The following is a 21,769-nucleotide window of genomic DNA, read 5'->3' as shown; positions in this document are numbered from 1 at the left end:
AGAGGGACAGATTTGGGGGAGACAGATGGCATTCTCCTCCACATCTCCCAAGGCCAGTTGTTCTAACCCAGAGCTTGACCCACCATTCCCTCCAGTGCCTGCTGCCTCCACGTTCAGGCCTTCCCTACCCCTCACGGGCACCCACAGTGACTCTGCAGCTGGGTTCCCTCCAGGTTAGAATCTTGCTCCAGACCCTCGTAACGTGGGCTTAGTCACATCACAGTTCCAATTAAAATACACTGGGAATGAAATTATGTGTTTGTGAAGATCAAATAGGATGAGATTGTCGTGTTTAGGTCCTGTCTTTTATCTGTTCATTCAGTCACACGTCTATCTATTTATCTATTCATTTATCCAATAGATACTGTGGCAGACTTTATTTTGGGGGGCTCCAAAATCACTGCAGATGGTGATTGCAGCCATAAAATTAAAAGACGCTTACTCCTTGGAAGGAAAGTTATGGCCAACCTAGACAGCATATTAAAAAGCAGAGACATTACTTTGCCAACAAAGGTCCGTCTAGTCAAGGCTATGGTTTTTCCAGTAGTCATGTATGGATGTGAGAGTTGGACTGTAAAGAAAGCTGAGCGCTGAAGAATTGATGCTTTTGAACTGTGGTGTTGGAGAAGACTCTTGAGCATCCCTTGGACAGCAAGGAGATCCAACCAGTCCATCCTAAAGGAGATCAGTCCTGGGTGTTCATTGGAAGGACTGATGTTGAAGCTGAAACTCCAATATTTTGGCCACCTGATGTGAAGAGCTGACTCACTTGAAAAGATCCTGATGCTGGGAAAGATTGAGGGTAGGAGGAGAAGGGGACAACAGAGGATGAGATGGTTGGATGGCATCACCAACTCAATGGACTTGAGTTTGGGTAAACTCCGGAAGTTGGTGATGGACAGGGAGGCCTGGCGTGCTGCAGTTCATGGGGTTGCAAAGAGTCAGACACGACTGAGCAACTGAACTGAACTTATCCAATAGATATTTCTCAAGTGGCTTCTATGAACTACACTTCAGAAGTTGGTGATACAAACAGGTGAACTGTGGTGCCTACCCCTGGGAGTTTATTGTTAGATGCCAGGATTCTGATGGGGCTTCTCTGGTAGCTCAGCTGGTAAAGAATCGGCCTGCAATGCAGGAGACCCTGATTCAATTCCCGGGTTGCGAAGATCACCTGGAGAAGGGTTAGCGGCTTCCCTGGTGGCTCAGACAGTAAAAAATCTACTTGCAATGCTGGAGAGAGACCTGCATTGGGATCCCTGGGTTGGGAAGATCCCCCAGAGGAGGGCATGGCAACCCACTCCAATATTCTTGCCTGGAGAATCCCCATGGACAGAGAGCCTGGCGAGCTACATACAGTCCATGGGGTCATAAAAAGTTGGACATGACTGAGGAACTAAGCACAGCACAGCACAGGGTTCTGAAGATCAAGACAGTAGTTATAACGTAATGACTGCTGAATTGGAAGAAAGGTCAAAGAGTTAGGGAGCACTAATCAGGGCCTCCAGCCTGTACTTGAAGGATCTGGGGAGCCAAATAATGAGAGAAAAGGTATTCCAAGCACAGGCTTGGAGTCAAGAGACAGCATGTCATTTTCAGGGAACTTCAAGTATTAATATATATCCAGGAGACTTTTGTTTAATTCTTTCCCAAACGTTTCCAGAGCCAGAGCTACTCAGAGAGGAAATGAGCAGATGCTTAAAGCCTATAAGGTGCCTGCCCTCTTTTCCAAGTTACCAGGGACAGAAAACGTGCTAACCATCCCAGTGGCCCTTCATCAGGGACAGTTCAGGAGATGGGTTCTTCAGAGCAGTGATGGGAAGCAGGGTTGTCCGTAACTGGCATTAGATGGAGCAGTGGTTTCACTTTGGGTCCACAGCTGGAGAGAGTCCTCCTCTTCAGCGGAAATTTCAATGTGAGCATCACCACATTTATTTACATATGTGTGTGCTCGGTCATGTCCAACTCTTTGTGACCCTTGGGACTGTAGCCCACTAGGTTCCTCTATCCACAGGATTTCCCAGGCAAGAATGCTGGAGTGGGTTACCATTTCCTTCTCCAGGGTAGCTTCCCCACCCAGGGTTTGAACCATGTCTCTTGTGTCTCTTGTGCCTCCTTCATTGCAGGCGAACTCTTTACTGCTGAGCCACAGGGGAAGCCCTTATTTATGTAGATGTACCTCAAATCACATTTCATTTTCTACTTTGACAAAGAAGAATTTGACTCCCTCCCACTTCCCTCCCATTTTTCCCTCCACAGTGGGTTGTTGTAGTTCCTGCTTAGAAGGCTCAGGAAAAAAAGTTGTGCAGAAAAGAACAACTTTATCCGCTGAAAATAAAATGGGATGAGAACTTGAGCATTGTTCAAGCTCTGCTGCTGCTCAGGGGTTCTTTGGAGGCTGGAATTGGGGGTCTCCTTCCTCAGGAAGGAAGGGCAGTGAGAGCACCTAGAAGCCACTTACCTGAGTAATCCTGCCCGTGCACACACCTCTCCCCACCCACCCCCCCCACCGCCTGGCAGACAAGCACGTCAGTCAGCCAGTGATAACATCCATACTTCTAAAATCAACAGGGAAATTATGCAACTGGGATAGCTGTGCATTATGAAGCAGAAACAATTTGAGTGGAATCTTTTGGTCAACCTAGCAACAGATCAAACAAGACTCCAAGGCAGTAAGGGGAAAGAGGAGTGTGAAGGAAAGACTTCTAGGATCTCATCATCTTTCTCAGCCAGCTCGCAAGTCTGCCGCTGGCTTTCCTTGTACTAATGTGGAGGCCTCGAGGTATGGCAGGTGTGATAGTCAAAGGCACAGGAATATCATAAATGTGTTGAGAGATTTCTGTGCAATGTGTTCAGGCGTCATAAAAGTAGCTTCTTAGAAATACAAATGTGAAACAGGTTCTCCTCAGATGACTGTAACCTTTGAAGATTTTGGCACATTCCAGCTTTGTTCTCAGATATCTCCAGGGGGCATTAAAAATGTCATCCTGTATAAAACTATCTGTAATATTTTTCTCAAGTACCACTTTTGAAATACTCCATTGCTAAATTGGACTGAACCTTGGCATGCACTGTGGCTCATGGTCTTGGAAGAACCACAAGCATAATTTCCTAACAACATGTATGGTTTTATAGATACTATAATATAAAGCACGAGTTATCCATGGTATACACCTGAATATTAGGAAATCTATTACAGTAGGCTTAAATTTGGGAATATGTGTATTTTTTGAACAATATTGTACATTGGAAAGCAATTATTGGAAATCTTTTAAAATGCATTTGTCATGTTTTTTTAACTCAGCCTATGGTTTTCATGCTCAGTTAATTTTTATTTCTATCTTTAAATGATTGCTTGATTTATATACTATTACTTTCCAAAAAATGGTTAAAATTTTTAAAAAAAGCAAAACCATTTTGTTTTTAAAAGGACCCAAACCAGGAAGCAAGAAGTAAAGAAGTAGAAAAAATAAAACAAAACAACTCTTGGGTGAAACAGCTTATTAACATCTTAAATGAAATTTTGTGTGATTCAGTGGCTCTGTTGGGCTTCCAGCACTCTGAATATCATTGCTCAGATGATGTACATATTATCAAGTTCAGCTCCTTGAGTATTAGAGCCAATCAGGTGTTTGCAGGTCTTCCACAAACCAGCATCTCACTGTTGATGGACACTTCCTCATTTTTTTCAGCTGTGAAAAAGAGAACAGTATTATGTCTGCTTGGTGAGCACAAAGAGAACATTAATTCATTGCACATAACCTTTGGGGATCCTTTGATACAAGGAATACAAAGTAGGGTGAGAATAAGCTATGACTCACTAGGAAAACCACGTCCCACCTATATCTGTATGTAGTGCTCTGTCCATCCCTATACGGATTTCTAAATATGTTTTTTAAAAAGATTTACTTACATATGTATTTCTGGCTATACTGGGTTTTCATTGCTGTGCCCCGGCTTTCTCTAGTTATGGCAAGCAGGGACTGCTCCTCCTTGCAGTGCACAGGCTTCTCACTGTGGTGGCTTCTTTTGTCGTGGCTCGTGGACTCTACAGAGCACAGGCTCAGTAGTTATGGCACACAGGCTTAGATGCTCCGTGGCATGTGGACCAGAGATGGTCCTTTGATGGACCTCCTGCACCAGAGATGGAACCTGTGTTCCCTGTACTGGCAGGTGGATTCTCAACCACTAGACAACCAGAGAAGCCCTAAATATGTTTTAAGATGGCATTTATTCATTGTTTTTAAAAGTCAGAGGGAAAAGGAAAGGCATATCAAGCACCTCGAATTGCATATGATGCACGGCCAGTTTTGACTGGGTATGTCAGAGTCTATGGCAATGCCTTGAGAGACTGCATAAAGGGTTCCATTTTAAGATTTCCACAAGGCAGAATCAAGCCCATTTATCCTCCCCCCCCCCTAATGTTGGTGGCATGCCAGCTCCCTCATAACCCAGCAAGGTTCAGAAACCTTAGCTTACTTTAAGGAAAACTGGCGCTTCTCCTCCTGAGGAGCATGGCAGGTGGTTCCAAACTGAGCAGCCCACTTAACATGACACTGGGCTGCAATTCTTCAATGTCTTTAAAAGCAAAACGTTAAAATCCCACTCTCTCCAGGTCAGGCCATGGAAGAATTCTAAGAGCTCATTTATGATGTCATTTTAAGTATGCCCTCTTTCAGCAATGACAATAAAAGTTAACTATTAAACTCATGTTTTCAACTTCCCATCATGGGTTCCCTACAACACAAAACCAGCAAATTAAATCACTGAGATGCTAGGATGCCTAAAGAAATAGAGGCAAATTCCTCATAAATAGCCCTAACTGTAGAACATCTGGCCTGCCCAGCTGCGTTTTCTCTGCATCTGTTGAGGATGTAACAAAGATAACTGGCCCCTAGTCTTTCCAAATAACAAAAGCTCAGTTATTCTGAGGGAAGCCAAAATGAGTGGGAGCTAGTGGTCACCGCAGCCCTGCCACAGAGCCGCATGACTCACTCACAGAACTCAGAATGGTCCCTGCCAGTGAATTCCTCCTCTTCCATCCCTGTAGCTTCCTTTTCTCTAAAGGAACAGGATTAGGAAATAGAAGCTGGCATTGAAAATAGATTGTTTAATCTGCCCCTGACTTCACACCACCAAGGTCTTGGCTTCATGTTGGGATCTTTAGATATGTTTGGTCATTCATTCAGCCACAAGTAATTCCATGTCTAATCTGTGCCATGTTCTAGGGTACAAAAGTGAAGGAAAAAAAAAAAAAAGAACAGGTGCAGTTGCTGTCCTCATGATACTTATATTCTAGTGGGTAAGAGAGTCAATATGGAAGTTAAGCATCAGGTAACTATATAATTTCAAATGGTCATAAATGCTATGGTGGCATCATCTTAATTGGGTGGTCAGAGGGGGCCTCTCTGAAGATGTGACATTTGTCTGAGACCTGAAGTGTCACAAGGGGCTAGCCACATAAAGACTGGGGAGAAGAAAAGATCATTTTAAGTAGTGGAGTGCAGCATGTGTACGGGTTTGAGGCAGAAAAGAGCCTGGCATAGTGAGGACTGACTGGTGGGTATAAATGAGGGGGAGGGTACAGGAGAGGAAGCTGCAGAGATACACAGGGGCCAGGTCATGAACCAACTTATCTCTCTGGGAGCTGATTCATTTGCTGCCCCTGATTAGTTTTGTCAGTCTCATTTTGGCCATGGAAGTATTGGTAACGTGTAATTCAAACAGATGAGCTTTTCAACTTAGAAAATATTCTTCTTAAGCACAACTACCTTTAGGATAGATGATAGCCAGTGGGGGTGGAGCTAGATGTAAAATCTTTCTCTTCTCAGTTTTGAATGTTATGGGAAATGTTTGTTTAGTGTCAAATACTCCCAAGCAATCCTATCCAAATAGAACTTTCTGTGATAATGGGAACTCTTTTTTTTTTTTTTAACCTGAGCTGTCCAAAACAGTAGACACCAGTCACTTGGGGTCACTGAGTAACTGAATGCAGTTAGCGCAATGAAGGAACTGAATTTTTAATTGTATTTAATTTTAGTGAATTTAAATTTGTACTGGCTACTGTATAGGGCAGGCAGCTCTAGAATCCAGATGTACTTCTAGGAGCTTATTTCTCAGGAGGGTACTAAGAAAGGCTTAGGTTGGCCCAAAACCTGAGCAACGTCTGTGATGGTTCATAGAAGCCCTGTGGGGAAAAGGTTCATGTGCTTTAGTCCAAGACCTGAAGGGAGGGTATGGCCAGATAGACTAGGAAGCAGTTTAAATGTTCACAAGTCTGTACCGGAGTCACAACTTGTGATCTGTAACGGCCCCGAACATGTGAAACACGTGATAGGAGGCAGTGTTTCCTGGAGGCTCGCTGCTCAGAGTGTGCTCCGTGGACCAGAGCACTGTCATCATTTCAGTTCAGCCGCTCAGTCGTGTCCGACTCTTTGCAACCCCATGGAATGCAGCACATCAGGCTTCCCTGTCCATCACCAACTCCCGGAGCTTGTTCAAGCTCATGTCCATTGAGTCGGCGATGCCATTCAACCATCTCATCCTCCGTCATCCCCCCTTCTCCTCCTGCCTTCAATCTTTCCCAGCATCAGGGTCTTTTCCAGTGAGTCAGTTCGTCGCATCAGGTGGCCAAAATATTGGAGTTTCAGCTTCAGCATCAGTCCTTCCAATGAATATTCAGGACTGACTTCCTTTAGGATGGACTGGTTGGATCTCCTTGCAGTCCAAGGGATCACTTAGAAGCTTGTCATCATTTAGAAGCTTGTTATACATGCAGAATTGATGGCTCAACTCCAAGTCTCCCAACGAAATCAGATTTGCATTTTAACAAGATCTCCAAGTGATCCAAATGCACACTCAAGTGTGAGAAGCAATTGTTACTGTTGGGTTCTGATCCCCCTCTGCCACTCACCTGACCAAGTTTTGGGCCTCAACTTTCTCACCTGAAAAAGGTGGTAATACTACTTACTTCAAAAGGTTGTTGTGATGATTCAATGAATCAATATATAAAAAGATACTAACTAACGTGAGGCCTGGTCTATGTTGGATGATCATTCATTCATTTATTCATTTAACAAATTCATTATTGATTTCCTATTATATTCTAACCATTCTCCCTGTCCCGAGGCACCCTCTTTTTAAAGCAACCCCTTACAAGAAAAAAAAATCACACATATAAAAAACTCAGGGAAGAAGAATGTTTTATTGAGGATGGGAAAGAAGGAAAGTATTCCTCTCCAGTAGTTACAATATTATCACATGGACAACAACTATCATTACAGCATTCTCAAATCCTGTAGGATCTTTAGAGGATTCTCAAAGATCAAGGACATTCACCACTATTCTCAGACTTTTAATTAGAGGTGGTGGACTGGGGAGGGGAGAAGAAGAGAAAGATACGGAAATTAGACAAACAGGGAAGGTTCGTTATTGTTTTACCAACAAATAAAAAGCATTAGAGCTGTCTTAGAAATGAGGCACAAACTGTTAACTGCACAGATTTTCTTTTATTAGTTTCCTTAAAGCAGCAGCAGCAGCAATTCTCACTGGAGGTCCCACCGGTAGGAAAGGGAATGCAAGGGGTGTTCTTTTCTGCTCCCTAGGCAGAGAGGGTTTCTCACCCAAGCCAGTAGGTGTTAATCTGCTTAAGCCTGCCTGAGTGGATCTGTTAGCTTGCTGGCACATGGCCATTTAGGGGTTTTGTTTCCCAGACCACAGGAGCCCATTTTTCCAAGAGTTCCACTAGCTTTTTGTTTGATAACGTCTATTTCTAGCAGCATTTACTCCTTCAACAACAAATTCAATGGAACAAAAATTTACTGAACACCTACTATTTGGCAGACCCTCTGTTGGGGATACAGAGATGAATAAGGAGCAGTTGCCGTGCTCCAGAAACTCACACAAAAGTAACTTCTGCATTCTCTCAGGTGATGGCTATTCTCACTGCGTCTTCCTACTGCTTGAGGGTGGGTGGGGGGAGAAAATCCTTTGGCTTCCTTGGTTGCCCCTTTTAAATATCCACTGACCTCACTCTGCTCTCCTGAGGGCCCAGGGGCTTGAAGGGTTAATTACTTGCTTGCTGTGGCTGGTTCATTGTTTGCCTAAACTTCTCACCCCCTCCAATTCCGTTTCTAATTGTGAAATTTGCTTAATATATTTTAATAATGCTTTTCTTTTCACAGAGGCAATATACATTCTTTATAGAAAAATACAGATAAACCAAAAGAAGATAAAATATTAAAACTGTTCTCAGCAATAGCCTGTTTTTAATAAAAAGGGTACTTAAAATTATAAGTTATATGATTTTATATGAAGTTCAAAATATAGAGGAGAGCAGTCACCCATAATCCAATCATCTGAGACACGGGCATTTTATTTATTTATTTTTCTTTCCAGTCTTCTTGCATTTATTATAAATGACAGCTAGCATATAGCCTGCTAAAGTCATTATCTTTGCAGGGGGAAATATGGTATTGATGTCTAAAGAAGAAAAGGGTACTTTTAGCTGTCCTGGTGGATAAGGATTTTGTGATTTTGCAGAAAGACATGAGTTTAGAAGTTTACTCACTGTTAAGTCACTGTTGCTATTCAAACATTTCATCCCTAATGACAGAATCTGACCAAAGAAACTTCTCTTCTTTGGAATCTGAAATGGGAAATTAAGAAATGTTTACTTTAATAAAGTCTGATATGAGACTTCCCCGGTGGTCCAGTAGTTAAGACACCATGCTCCCAATGCAGGGGGCCAGATCAGGAAATTAAGATCCTGCCGATGGCATGAAACGGCCAAAAAAAAAAAAAAAAAAGTCTGATAGAAGAATACCTGAGTTCATAAGAGTGCTTGAATAACATTAAAAGCCTACCACGTGCCAGGCTCTTTGACATATATTATCAGAGTTAATCCTCATAACAGTCATACAAGATAGGTGTATCTATTGCTAATTTACAGATGATGAAATAAAGGCATATAAATTTTAAGAGGCTAGCTCAAGATCTGACAACCGGTGCGTGGCAGAACTAGGACCCAGAGCAAAGAGACATTATGGTAGAATTCCACTTTTAAATGAAAACCTTTCCTTTATCTTCCCAGAAGAATTTCCAGATAAAAATGGTCTGCTGCAGAAAGTACAAGATTGGAGGACCAAAGTTTTCTCTTTTCAGTTCAGTTCAGTTCAGTCGTTCAGTCGTGTCCAACTCTTTGCAACCCCATCAACCGCAGCACTCCAGGCCTCTCTGTCCATCACCAATTCCTGGAGTTTACCCAAACTCATGTCCATTGAGTTGGTGATGCTATCCGGCCATCTTATCCTCTGTCGTCCCCTTCTCCTCCTGCCTTCAATCTTTCCATCATCAGGGTCTTTTCAAATGAGTCAGCTCTTCGCATCAGGTGGCCAACTGGAGTTTCAGCTTTAACATCAGTCCTTCCAATGAATGCCAAGGACAGATTTCCCTTAGGATGGACTGGTTGAATCTCCATGCAGTCCAAGGGACTCTCAAGAGTCTTCTCCAACAACACAGCTCAAAAGCATCAATTCTTCTTCGCTCAGCTCTCTTTATAGTCCAACTCCCACATCCATACATGACCACTGGAAAAACCATAGCCTTGACTAGACGGACCTTTGTTGACAAAGTAATGTCTCTGTTTTTTAATATGCTGTCTAGGTTGGTCATAAGTTTCCTTCCAAGGAGTAAGCATCTTTTAATTTCACGACTGCAATCACCATCTGCAGTGATTTATTTCGCCTTAAAAATGACCTCCGTTTAACAAGTTCTTTAGTCTTCCATGTGCCTAAAAGGAGGTGTCTAATCCTATTCCCAGTACCCTTCAAAATTGGTTTAATCATGTCTATTGTATAAACATTCTAACACTTATCAGAAATTAAGTTGATGAATTTATTATCACTATTAGTTATTTCTTAAATTACCCTTTTTTATTCTCACCATCTCATAAAGTTCCTAAGCCTCTTGAAAGTTTTAAATTTTGTCAGGTTCTTTCCCCAATCCCTAGCACTTTCAAGGTATCCAATTAAAAAGCAAATTAATGGAATTAATAGTATGTATGGACTAGGTCAACATTAAGGTCACTGTCTAATAATCTTCAAAAAGACCTGGGTAGGTGGAGCCCAATAATCTCCTTACATTTGTTTAAAGCAATTTGTTGGATCCTTAACACCTGTTGAGTTGAGTCTTGAGAAGTTATTTGGAGAGCCCATTGGAGCTACATCGCCTGAGCTTTCTTTGTCCTCTCTCTGTTCTTCGATCTTTTTTTTCTTCTTGTTTTCCCTTTCTTTTTTCTTCTTTATTTTTTTAAAAAAATATTTATTTTAATTGAAGGCTAATTACTTTACAATATTGTAGTGGTTTTTGCCATACAGTGACATGAATCAGCCATGGGTATACATGTATCCCCCATCCTGAACGCCCCCCCCCCAACCTCCCTCCCCATCCCATCCCTCAGGGTTGTCCCAGTACACTGGCTTTGAGTGCCCTGTTTCATGCATCGAATTTAGACTGGTGATCTATTTCACATATGATAATATACATGTTTCAGTGCTATTCTCTCAAATCATCCCACCCTCACCTTCTCCCACAGAGTCCAAAAGTCTGTTCTTTATATCTGTGTCTCTTTTGCTGTCTCACATATAGGGTCATTGTTACCATCTTTCTAAATTCCATATATATGTGTTAATATACTGTATTGGTGTTTTTCTTTCTGACTTACTTTACTCTGTATAATAGGCTCATTTCATCCACCTCATTAGAACTGATTCAAATGCATTCTTTTTAATAGCTGAGTAATAGTCTATTATGCTTATGTACCACAACTTTCTTATCCATTCGTCTGCCAGTGGACATCTAGGTTGCTTCCATGTCCTAGCTATTGTAAACAGTGCTGTGATAAACACTGGGGTACACGTGTCTCTTTCAATTCTGGTTTCCTCAGTGTGTATGCCCAGCAGTGGGATTGTGGGTCATTTGGCAGTTCTATTTCCAGTTTTTCAAGGAATCTCCACATTGTTCTCCATAGTGGCTGTACCAGTTTGCACTCCCACCAACAGTGTAAGAGGGTTCCCTTTTCTCTGCCCCTTCTCCAGCATTTATTGTTTGTAGACTTATTGATAGCTTGCATGAGATGGTACCTCGTTGTGGTTTTGATTTGTATTTCTCTGATAATGAGTGATGTTGAGCATCTTTTCATGTGTTTGTTAGCCATCTGTTATGTCTTCTTTGGAGAAATGTCTGTTTAGTTCTTTGGCCCATTTTTTGATTGGGTCATTTATTTTTCTGGTATTTAGCTGCATGAGCTGCTTGTATATTTTTTAGATTAATTCTTTGTCAGTTGTTTCGTTTGCTATTACTTTCTCCCATTCTGAAGGCTGTCTTTTCACCTTATAGTCTCCTTTGTTGTACAAAAGCTTTTAAGTTTAATTAGGTCCCATTTGTTTATTTTTGCTTTTATTTCCATTACTCTGGGAGGTGGGTCATACAGGATCCTGCTGTGATTTATGTCAGAGAGTGTTTTGCCTATGTTTTCCTCTAGGACTTTTATAGTTTCTGGCCTTATATTTAGATCTTTAATCCATTTTGAGTTTATTTTTGTGTATGGTGTTAAAAAGTGTTCTAGTTTCATTCTTTTACAGATGGTTGACCAGTTTTCCCAGCACAATTTGTTAAAGAGACTGTCTTTTCTCCATTGTATAGTCTTGCCTCCTTTGTCAAAGATAAGGTGTCCATAGGTGCGTGGATTCATCTTTGGGCTTTCTGTTTTGTTCCATTGATCTATATTTCTGACTTTGTGCCAGTACCATACTGTCTTGATGACTGTAGCTTTATAATATAGTCTGAAGTCAGGCAAGTTGATTCCTCCAGTTCCATTCATCTTCCTCAAGATTGCTTTGGCAATTCAAAATTTTTTGTATTTCCATACACATTGTGAAATTATTTGCTCTAGTTCTGTGAAAAACACCATTGGTAGCTTGATAGGGATTGCACTGAATCTATAGATTGCTTTGGGAAGTATACTCATTTTCACTATATTGATTCTTCCAATCCATGAATATGGTATATTTCTCCATCTATTTGTGTCATCTTTGATTTCTTTCATCAGTGTTTTATAGTTTTCTATATATAGGTCTTTTGTTCCTTTAGGTAGATTTATTCCTAAGTATGGTGTTTTTAGGGTTTTGTATGTAGAGGATCATGTCATCTGCAAACAGAGTTTTACTTCTTCTTTTCCAGTCTGGATTCCTTTTATTTCTTTTTCTTCTCTGATTGCTATAGCTAAAACTTCCAAAACTATGTTGAAAAGTAGTGGTGAGAGTAGGCACCCTTGTCTTGTTCCTGACTTTAGGGTAAATGCTTTCAATTTTTCACCATTGAGGATTATGTTTGCTATGAGTTTATCATATATGGCTTTTATTATGTTGAGGTATGTTCCTCCTATGCCTGCTTTCTGGAAGATTTTTATCATAAATGGATGTTGAATTTTGTCAAAGTCTTTCTCTGCATCTATTGAGAATCATATGGTTTTTAATCTTTCAATTTGTTAATGTGGAAGAAATAGAAAATCTTAACAGACCCATGACAAGTATGGAAATCAAAACTGTAATAAAAGATCTTCCAACAAACAAAAGCCGAGGACCAGATGGCTTCACAGGTGAATTCTACCAAAAATTTAGAGAAGAGCTAACACCTATTCTACTCAAACTCTTCCAGAAAATTGCAGAGTAAGGTAAACTGCCAAACTCATTCTATGAGACCACCATCATCCTAATACCAAAACCAGACAAAGATGCCACACAAAAAGAAAACTACAGGCCAATATCACTGATGAATATAGATGCAAAAATTTTCAACAAAATTCTAGAAAACAAAATCCAACAACATATTAAAAAGATCATACATCATGACCAAGTGGGCTTTATCCCAGGGATGCAAGGATTCTCCTTTTTCTTTTAAAATTTTCATTGAAAACCCTTTGGCCACCAGTCTCTGTACTAAGCACTGGTGACCCAGTGGTGGGCAATATAGGCAAGGCCCCTACCCTCATGCAGCTGACAGTCTGGTGGGGAGGGGGTTCAGACATTAATTCAATCACATTCATGAATGGCTGTAAGGTTATCAATTGTGGTAGGCACAATCCTGCTGTATGGGACCTGACTTAATGGGATCTGGGGTTAGGAGACAGCTTCTTCATATTGAAATATGAAGAATGAATGAGTACTTAGGGAAGACTGAGGGTTCCAGGCAGTGGAAATGGCTGTGCAAAGGCCTTGTGGTGCTGGGAATTGTGGTACTCTGGAAAAATGAAAAAAAAAAAAGCTATGGTGGCTGGATCAGAGGTACAAAAACAGGGAGTGAGGGATGCTTCTGGTGAGGTCAGCAAGAACCAAGACACAGGATGTGTAAAGATTCTGGCTTTCAGCTTGAGAGCAGTGGGAAACCACTAGCATGCTAGGGAAGAATGGGGGAGTGAGAACTGCTGGTGATGATGCATCTTCGCTTATCTTTGCAGGAGCAATGCAGTCGTACACGTGGTCTCTAACGTACACGGTGACAACAGCAGCAGGGTCCCCGGCTGAAAACTCTCAACAGCTGCCCTGTATGCGGAGCACGCACGTGCCTTCCTCTTCGGTCACACACAGGATACCAGTTTATCCCCACAGAGAGGAGCACGGGTAGGCGGCTTTCCTGGGATGTTGTTTTACTTTTGCTTTGAAAGGGCAGGGTTTACTCAGCAGTGGTTTCCGCAGAGGACAAGAAGGACTTGCCCTTTGTTGAGGTCTGCCCACACCTTGTACGACTAGCTCATGCAGTCCCCTCAACAACCAGATGAGGTGGGCAGGTGACCCACTTGACAGATGAAGAAACTAAGGCTGGACTAAGTTCACTTCCTCAGGCCACATGGCTGCAAAGGGTGGGGCTGATTGAGACTCTGTCTGCCTCCTTTAGGAAAGAAAATGGAAAAGTCCCTTTCACCAGCTCCCCTGGGTGGCTACTTTATAGGTGTATTCATGGTGGGTCCAAGTCTCAATCAGCGGGGGGCTTCCCCACCCAAGGCTGGGGGTCCCTGGAGGACAGGGCTTACTCATGGGGTTCAACTCCAAGTGGGTTCCAGTGGTGATTTGGACCCTGAATAAATAAATCATTTGTTTTGCCCATATTTCCCCCCAAATCTGTAGTGGTGTTACAAATCCCCTTAAAAGGGTAACCTGAATCATAGCAGCTTTTTGCCATTTTGCATTGTCTTTATGAAAAGACCTTCCTCCTCCAGTGTCTACTGTGCCCTGATCTGAGAAACACTGATGATGTTATAAAGGGCCCTCCTTCTCAAGAAGGTGAGACTTGGCTCTGAGGGCACAGTGAGCCTCACAAACCAGGTTCCAACAGACCAGCTGTGGGGGACACAGGAGGGGAGGGAGGAGGACCACTTAGGTCCCTTCCACGCAGTAACTGAGGCCTGACTGTGGGCATACTTGGAGTTAATTCCAAAGGCTCAGGTGCCCCTGCCAGTCAGTGGAACAGCCATTATTTTCTCAGGGATCCCCTGAGAGTATTTCCCCCACACATTCAAAATCGACTTAGAATTGTTTCAGAGAGCTTTCAATTCTGCAGAAATGGCAGCATAGACACTCATGTGGTCATACACTAGCATCTTTGATGTAAAGATGTTATTAAGAATAGTGGTAACAGTGTTCTGTGTTTCCAAAGCAGTATCCTATGTTTATAAGGTGTCTTCACATATGCAACTCTCAGAGTAGCCAGGTACAGCATTTTTTACAGATGTGAGAAACAAGGATGCAGGTAGCCCAAGGCCCCACAGCTGGGAGCTGGTGGAGCCAGGCTTAGAACTGGAGGCTGATGCCTGGTTGGCCATGGTGTTTTCCCCAGGAGAGAGCTCAGAGAAACACACTGCATCCTTCCCCAAGATGGAGAAGCAGAGGCCTGAGCAAAACAAAAACATAAGTCCCAAAGTAATTTCTTCTTTTTTTTTCCTATTTGACTTCAGGCTATAATGTGGGGCTTTTTACCACAACAGGAGACAAGGTCTCCATCACTAATGATGTTTTGCTCAGGGCTGGTTTTCATTCCCTGCGCACTCACTGGGTGGTGAGGGAGGTATGCTAAGGTGAGAAGGAAGACCCACCTGGGAGTTTGACACTATCACAACAAAGCCACAGAGTGGAGACAGTAGGAAACAAGAAGAAAAAGAAAAATGAAAAACAAAAAGAAAGAAATGAAGTCGTAGATGAGGTTGACTTTTAAAGGTGTCAAACTGCTTTGTTCTCCCTGCCATTACTCACAATATTCCATGCGCCTCCTGCATTTTAGATACACGGGAAGCTATAACTATGGGAGCTATGGCAACCAGCATCCTCCCCCGATGCAGAGCCAGTACCCAGCTCTCCCGCATGACACAGCCATCTCAGGACCGCTCCACTACTCCCCGTACCACAGGAGCTCTGCGCAGGTGAGTCGGTGGTCCTGCTTGCCTGCCCAGGCCTTGGTGAGCTTGGTGCCAGGTCTAATCAACACAATAAGCACCTTCTGCATACTGTGTGTGCAACCTCTGTGCCTCCAAGGGAAGGCTGGTCTTTTCCTCAGTGCCACTTCATCCCTCCCGTGGCTGCCCACAGTGGGTGCTCAGTCAGTGTCATCCCAACTTGCTTTCACGTACGTGGGTACTGACCATGTGCCTCTAGTTCTGTCCTCCCTTTGACCTTTCTCCTGGGATCCAGTCAGCAGTGAGGTCTATTGCCCTTTTTTCGGGCAGCCACCTTCAGACTGGATCTTTTGTCTCCTCTCCCATTGCCCCTTCCTGGTGCAGTCAGACCTTTATCAAGTGCTGTCAGGATGCTCATCTCAGCATCAGCCTAACTGGTCTCTCAGTTTCACGTCTGTTCCTTTTCTGTCCAGCAGCCCAACCATAGACTCTTAGTAGAAGAGTCTTCTTGAAATGGACCCCTAACACATCATTCTCAGGCCTTTGGCTCTTCACGGTCTCACAAGCCACACTGATCCTCTGTGGCCTTGGTGAATAGGGATGGTGGTTGCCGCTGTTACACCAGTGTTAGGCGCTCTCCATGCCTCAGACGCTTTGCTGTCTACTGGCCCCAAACACAAGTGTTACCAGTTCCATCCAGTTCTGCATCCTTGGTGTCTCTGGACCCTCACTGTCCTTGCCTCAGATCAGGTCTTTATCTAACTTAGACGATGACCAAAGCCCTCCCGTCTGTCTGTCTCTGTTTCGGTAACTTGTCCCATCCTTGGTCCATCCTCAGTACTGCAGCTGAGAGAATCTTTTGGGTAAAACAAAACAAAACAAAAACCTGGCCACAACACTCTTTCTCTTTTGCATATCATTGCTTTGAGGGTCAAGTTCAATTCCTTAGCACATCTCTCAAGACTCATGACCATCTGGGCTCTGCCTGCCTTTCTGGCCTACCAACCACACCCAACCTTTGTCCCTCCATGCCAGTTCATGTGCAGCTCCCTTGGGTCTTTGCAGATGCTGTTGCCTCGGGCTGGGACTCTCTTCCTCAACCTCTTCTGCTTATTGTTCAGGACAAGCATCCCATTTGCTGACACTGTCCTTGTCCTTCTTCCAGAACCATATTAGGTGCCACTCCTCTGTACTCAAATGGTGCATTGGGCTTTCCACTATTGGCACACTTCTCATCACTGACTTTCCTGATACCTGCAAGAGACCCCAAAACTTCTTGAAGGCAGAAATTAAGTCTAGGATCCTCAGGTCACTACACTCATCAAAAAGAAAATCTAACTGTTACTGAACACTGTCCTGTGCCAAGCACCTTCCACATCCCCATGGTAACCCTTGCAGAAAGGAAGCGAGGGTAACTTGGTCAAGGACTTAACCCCGGGCAGTGTAACCCTAGCTGTGCAGGCTCCTTAGCCCTAGCCTCTGTCATTTAGAGAGAGCACTTGCTGCTTAATTTAACAGAGGAGTGTACAGGAGGTGGGTCAGCAGAGACAACTGTTGTGTGAGGCAAGCAGGGAGGGAGCCGCGGTAGGTCTGGGAGACATGATGAGAGTTCAGCCTAGGAAAATGCTTCTGCAGCACTGGTGAGACCAGGAAGTAGAAAGGGGACTGGCAGAGCAGGGAGGCTGCAAAAGAAGCACACCAGGAGTCTTAGAACAGAGATGGCAGGATGTGAGCTGAAGTGGAGGCTGCAATTACATCAGCTGTCAGCATAGACCTGCCTCCAAGGGAGGGCGCTGAGCAGAGTGTATCCACAATAGATGGGCACTTGGGGCAAACAGGCATCTGTTTTGATTTCTATCCGCAGTCCCAGGGGAGCCCTGGGACAATCCCCAGACAAGCCAAGAAGTTGATTCCTCTAAACCATCACCTAGGGGGCATTATTATAGGTCTCCATCTGCGTCACACGGAGACACCAGCTCCCTAGGTCCTGCTTCTCTTGGGACCAGGGTCTGTGCTCCCCACGCTGATCCCCTAAATGACTAAGAGCTGCCGCCATAGACTGGGTCACACTTTCACAGTATAAGCAGCCCATCCATCCATCCATTCATTCATTCCCCCATGACCGTCAAGTACCTACTATGTGGTAAGCACTGCCCTAGCCTGTGAGAATACAGGGAGAAGGAGATAGAGGCAAGCCTGCTTTGAGAGAGCTTCCACTCCAGGAGACCCTGGCGAGACCAAGCTGAGATCCCAAGCCACAGCTCCCAACCCCCTCATCTCTCCTCATGAAACTTCTGGAGCTGGTTTTTCTGAATATTAAATTTTTAAAGCCTTTTGCCATAAAAAGAAGCCACAGGCTCCTAAATGCCCACGCAGCCCCCAGTGGTCCAAGACAGGCCGTAGCATCCACTGTGGAAACCACAATGGTCCCCAGCTGGAGCACCATCATCTAATCACTCATCCTAATTGGAGAGCTGGGGACTAAACGAACACCCCTGGAGGAGCCGCTGAACCCAGACTGGGTGTGGGAGGCCATAGGGTCCTGCAGCCCCTTCACCACCATGCTCTGTGACTCTTCGGTCCTTTCACAACCTCTGACCCCTACCACATACTCACACCCTGCAGTTTATGGTTAATGCCTCCGTCTCCATTTGTAAAGTGGGGTGGGGAGACGTTTAGTTACACCACGTCTCTGCCCAGGTTGATGGATGAGGTCAGGGTTTCTCCTGGGGAAGGTACTATCTAGTACTTTCTAAATCCTTCCTTTTTAATTTTTTTTCCATTCACATTGATGTACTGTTGAGGCACTTTGAAATACATAGGCTCACTCAAATCTCAGAGCAACTTCCCAAAGAAGGCATTTTCCCCACTTTTTAAAGATGAGGGAAACCTCAGAAGGTAATTTGCCCCAGGTCATGCATCCAGTAAGTGACCAAGCAGATTCAAAGGCAAATTCTCCAAATCTCAACCCCAAGCCCGTGGCACGGAACACTACAGGGTGTGTGTTTTGGAGGGCAGGAGGTAAATTCAAGAGGCTACTGCAGCTATTCTCAATAAGCTTCAGGTTCCCAAAGAGAAAAAACACACACCAAGATACTGTATTTCTTCCCTTTCCTGGTTCTGTGGTTTAAGGTTGAGCACACAGGAAAATCTACTGTAGGGCTAATTAGTTTTAGCTTCCCAGAGCAGAGGTCAAGCCATTCCAATCCTGAGTACCAAATATCACACTTCATTATAGCAGACTCAGTGGGGAAAAGATTAGTCTGAAGTGAAGAAAAATCATAATGATAAAATATGGTTAAAGAATGCAATTGGTCATTAACACAAGACACTACTTTCTGCAAATAAATGCCTGCCATGTTAGTCTTAAAGAACTAATACAACATCTCTGTGAAGTCCAGTAATTGCAGACATCCCAGCATTTACATACTCAAAATAATGTGAAGTCATTTGTTTTTTGAACTATGGTACCGTGTGCCCTTGTTTCTACTATTCATTTGTACAAGACATGTTTTCTTCATGAGTACTACAGAGGTAAACCTCCACACTCCTGCTTGAATGCTCATAATTCCTCAATTAGCAAGTCCGGATGGATGAGGCTGCACAGGGAAAGGTTTGAATTATTCCAGAAAAACACCCTTCTATGCTGCACTTGTCCCACATCAAAGTAAGTGAACAAGGAACAGTATCAGCAGCCTCTTCCCAGGCGCCCCATCCTCACGCCCAACCAGAAAGAAAACAAACATGGAACCTCTACCTGTCAGCAGCCGTGAATGTGAACTGAGCTTGAGCTCAAAAGCCGTTAGACCAACCATAAGCAAACTGGCTAGAAAGTCACTTACAGTGAACCAGAAAGTTGTTGCTCATTTCTCAGCTGTATGGCCAAGACCCAGTCTTACCAGCTGGTCACACAGCTCTCACAGTGTCTCCAGTGCCTTGATCTCAGAGGCACAGTGATTGCTACAAAGTTTGCTTAGCATGCTCCACTTTGGGGTAGCATCCTGGGCCAAAGGTGAGTGAAAACAGAAAAAACAGATTTTCTCTGACTGTAGAGCCAGGCTTCCTGAGTTCAAATCTCAGCTCGGCCTCTGATTAACCTGGTGCTTCAATCTCCTCATCTGAAAAATGGGGATAATTCTAGTACTTATTTCATAGGGTTGTTGCAAGGGTTGAGTGATAAAGGTTAGGACAGGGGCTGGCTCATAGTTAACACTATCTGTGTATATTATTATGATTATTCTTTGTAACCACAGTTATTATTTTTTGTAATTGTAGAATTAATATCTGTCTCCCTTACTATGCTAGCCCTGTGAAGGCGAGGGGGTCTAGGTCCTTCCCCTTCTGACCATTATATTCCCAGGACCCAAAACAGACCTGGCTCTTGGTTGGACCTCATGATACAAGGGTCAGTGAATGACGGGATGAATGGATCCTTACTCTGGCATTAAGTTGTGTGTGACCGCAAGAAGATCATTTATCCCTCTCTTGACCTCAGTTCCCTCATCTGTAAAATGAGAGATGGGATCAGATGGTCAATCACTTAAGGCTCTTCCTATCATTAGTGGACCATGAACCTATGACTCGAGGAAGAATAATATTCATAATTGCAACTATGTTTTGAAAACTTATTGTGTGGAAGCTCTGGGGCTTCTCAGGTGGCGCTAGTGGTGAAGAACCCACCTGCCAATGCAGGTGACATGCAATATGGGCTCGATCCCTGGGTCAGGAAGATCCCCTGGAAGAGGGCATGGCAACCCACTCCAGGATTCTTGCCTGGAGAATCCCATGGACAGAGGAGTCTAGTGGGCTACAGTCCATGGGGTCGCAAAGAGTCGGACATGACTGAAGTGACTTAGCACGCACGGACACTGTGTGGAAGCTCTAAGTATTTCACATGTACTAACTCAGTTAATCTTGACCCGAAAAGCTCAGCAGATGTGGACCGTCTGGCACAGATTTGGGGGAGCTGTGTCCTGGGTGGGGGACGCCTGTTGGCAGGACTTTGGGCAGTAAGAGCCGCCTTTCATGGGAAAACAGGGGGCCACCTTTCACCCGTTCTCCAGTAGAGGCCCATTTGGTGAAGGTCAGGGATAAAGGGCTCATTCTTCTCTCTCCACGTGCAGGAAAGTCAGCGCTTGGTGTGAGAAGTCACTTCTCAAAATAGAACTTCCTAATATGGTTCCAAAGAGGCTCAGGGTCAGTCTCAGCAGAGATGGACTCATACCCTGGTCCCTTGAGGGAATCTTTGCCCACTTGTGCACACACACACCCACACATGCCCACAGACACCCCTCACACACCTCCCACAGGGTGGGGACTGGGGACTCACCTCCATTTTCACATCAGTAGCAACAGTCCTTGATCTGACCTAGAAAAGGGTAACTTCCAGTTAGGGCCTTCAACAAAAAGCACTTTTATCCTGGACAGAGCTCTGGGGACCCCAGGGTTTGTGCCCAGCATCTGGAGGAGCCCCATGAACCCGGATGTGAAGTGTGAGAGGTGAGGCGGGTGCTCCCACTGGACTGAAGAGCAACTTCACTGGTGGCTTTAATGGCCGGGCTGGACAGCCGGCACTCCAGCCTCTCAGCTTTCAATGGTCTCTTCACCAAGGGGAAGACGAGGCACTGACTCATTTGCAATTAGCTGACCTAACAGGACAGAATTTTCCAGGCCGGATCCTGTGGTAACAGAATTTTATTGTCACACTGGAGATATTTTGAGCCCGTCTCATTTCCAGGCAATTACTCTTTTGAGCCTGTGACACAACCCCTGGGCACAGCTGCATTGAGGGGCCTTGATTTGGCACAAAAGCCACACTCTCTTGGGTTCTGTGGGGAGGAGGCTGCGAGTCCACGTAGCAATACAGTCCCTATACAGGCCAGGCAAGCGAGGCGCCTCTCAGGAGCATCAGGCTGAGGCCTGGTTGGAGTTACCAGACCCTGTGGTCTGCAGGGGGAGGGAGGTACTTAAAGGCAGAGTGACAGAGAGATTCAAGTTTAAGGCGCTGTGTTCCAAAGGAGAGTCTTCCTCTCTGAATTCTCTGGACTACGGTTGTGTGGTGGCTCCTGCCTTGTTTGGGCCAGACTGACGTTGTGGGGAAAGAGCTAGCCCAGGCCTGGGCTCCCCTACCAGCTCATCCACTAGCTCACCATGGGCTCTGCACCTCATCCTAGCTGGATCCTAGCTGTCTCATCAGTGCAACGTGGGGTCGGAGTACATGACCCCTGAGGTTATTTCTAGCGGTAACAACCTAGGGTTCATTTGCCAGATAGTAATGCGGCACCTGCTAGGTACCAGGCATCATTCCAGATGTTGGGAACACCG

The 21,769-nt window shown here is 44.3% G+C and overlaps 1 protein-coding gene and 1 long non-coding RNA gene across 6 annotated transcripts in view; one reads left to right on the top strand and one right to left on the bottom strand.

The window, feature by feature from the left end:
• RFX4 (regulatory factor X4) overlaps window positions 1-21,769 on the top strand; it is a 171,016-nt gene that overhangs the window by 146,591 nt on the left and 2,656 nt on the right. For all 5 annotated transcript variants that reach the window (XM_044941397.2, XM_006069578.4, XM_044941398.2 and 2 more), the window contains 2 exons: window positions 13,517-13,679; window positions 15,334-15,472. In XM_044941397.2, coding sequence (XP_044797332.2) covers window positions 13,517-13,679; window positions 15,334-15,472 — 302 coding nt within the window. The remainder of the gene's footprint in view (window positions 1-13,516; window positions 13,680-15,333; window positions 15,473-21,769) is intronic.
• The window catches only part of LOC123333231, a 34,581-nt gene continuing 16,129 nt past the window's right edge, over window positions 3,318-21,769 (bottom strand). Inside the window, exons 2-3 of the long non-coding RNA XR_006550446.2 lie at window positions 20,775-20,813; window positions 3,318-3,692 (exon numbers count right to left, since the gene is read on the bottom strand). This is a non-coding gene — a long non-coding RNA (uncharacterized LOC123333231). The remainder of the gene's footprint in view (window positions 3,693-20,774; window positions 20,814-21,769) is intronic.

Source organism: Bubalus bubalis, chromosome 4 (genome assembly GCF_019923935.1).
Source record: "Bubalus bubalis isolate 160015118507 breed Murrah chromosome 4, NDDB_SH_1, whole genome shotgun sequence".
Taxonomy (NCBI): Eukaryota; Metazoa; Chordata; class Mammalia; order Artiodactyla; family Bovidae; genus Bubalus; species Bubalus bubalis.
This window is presented reverse-complemented; position numbering and strand designations above follow the sequence as displayed.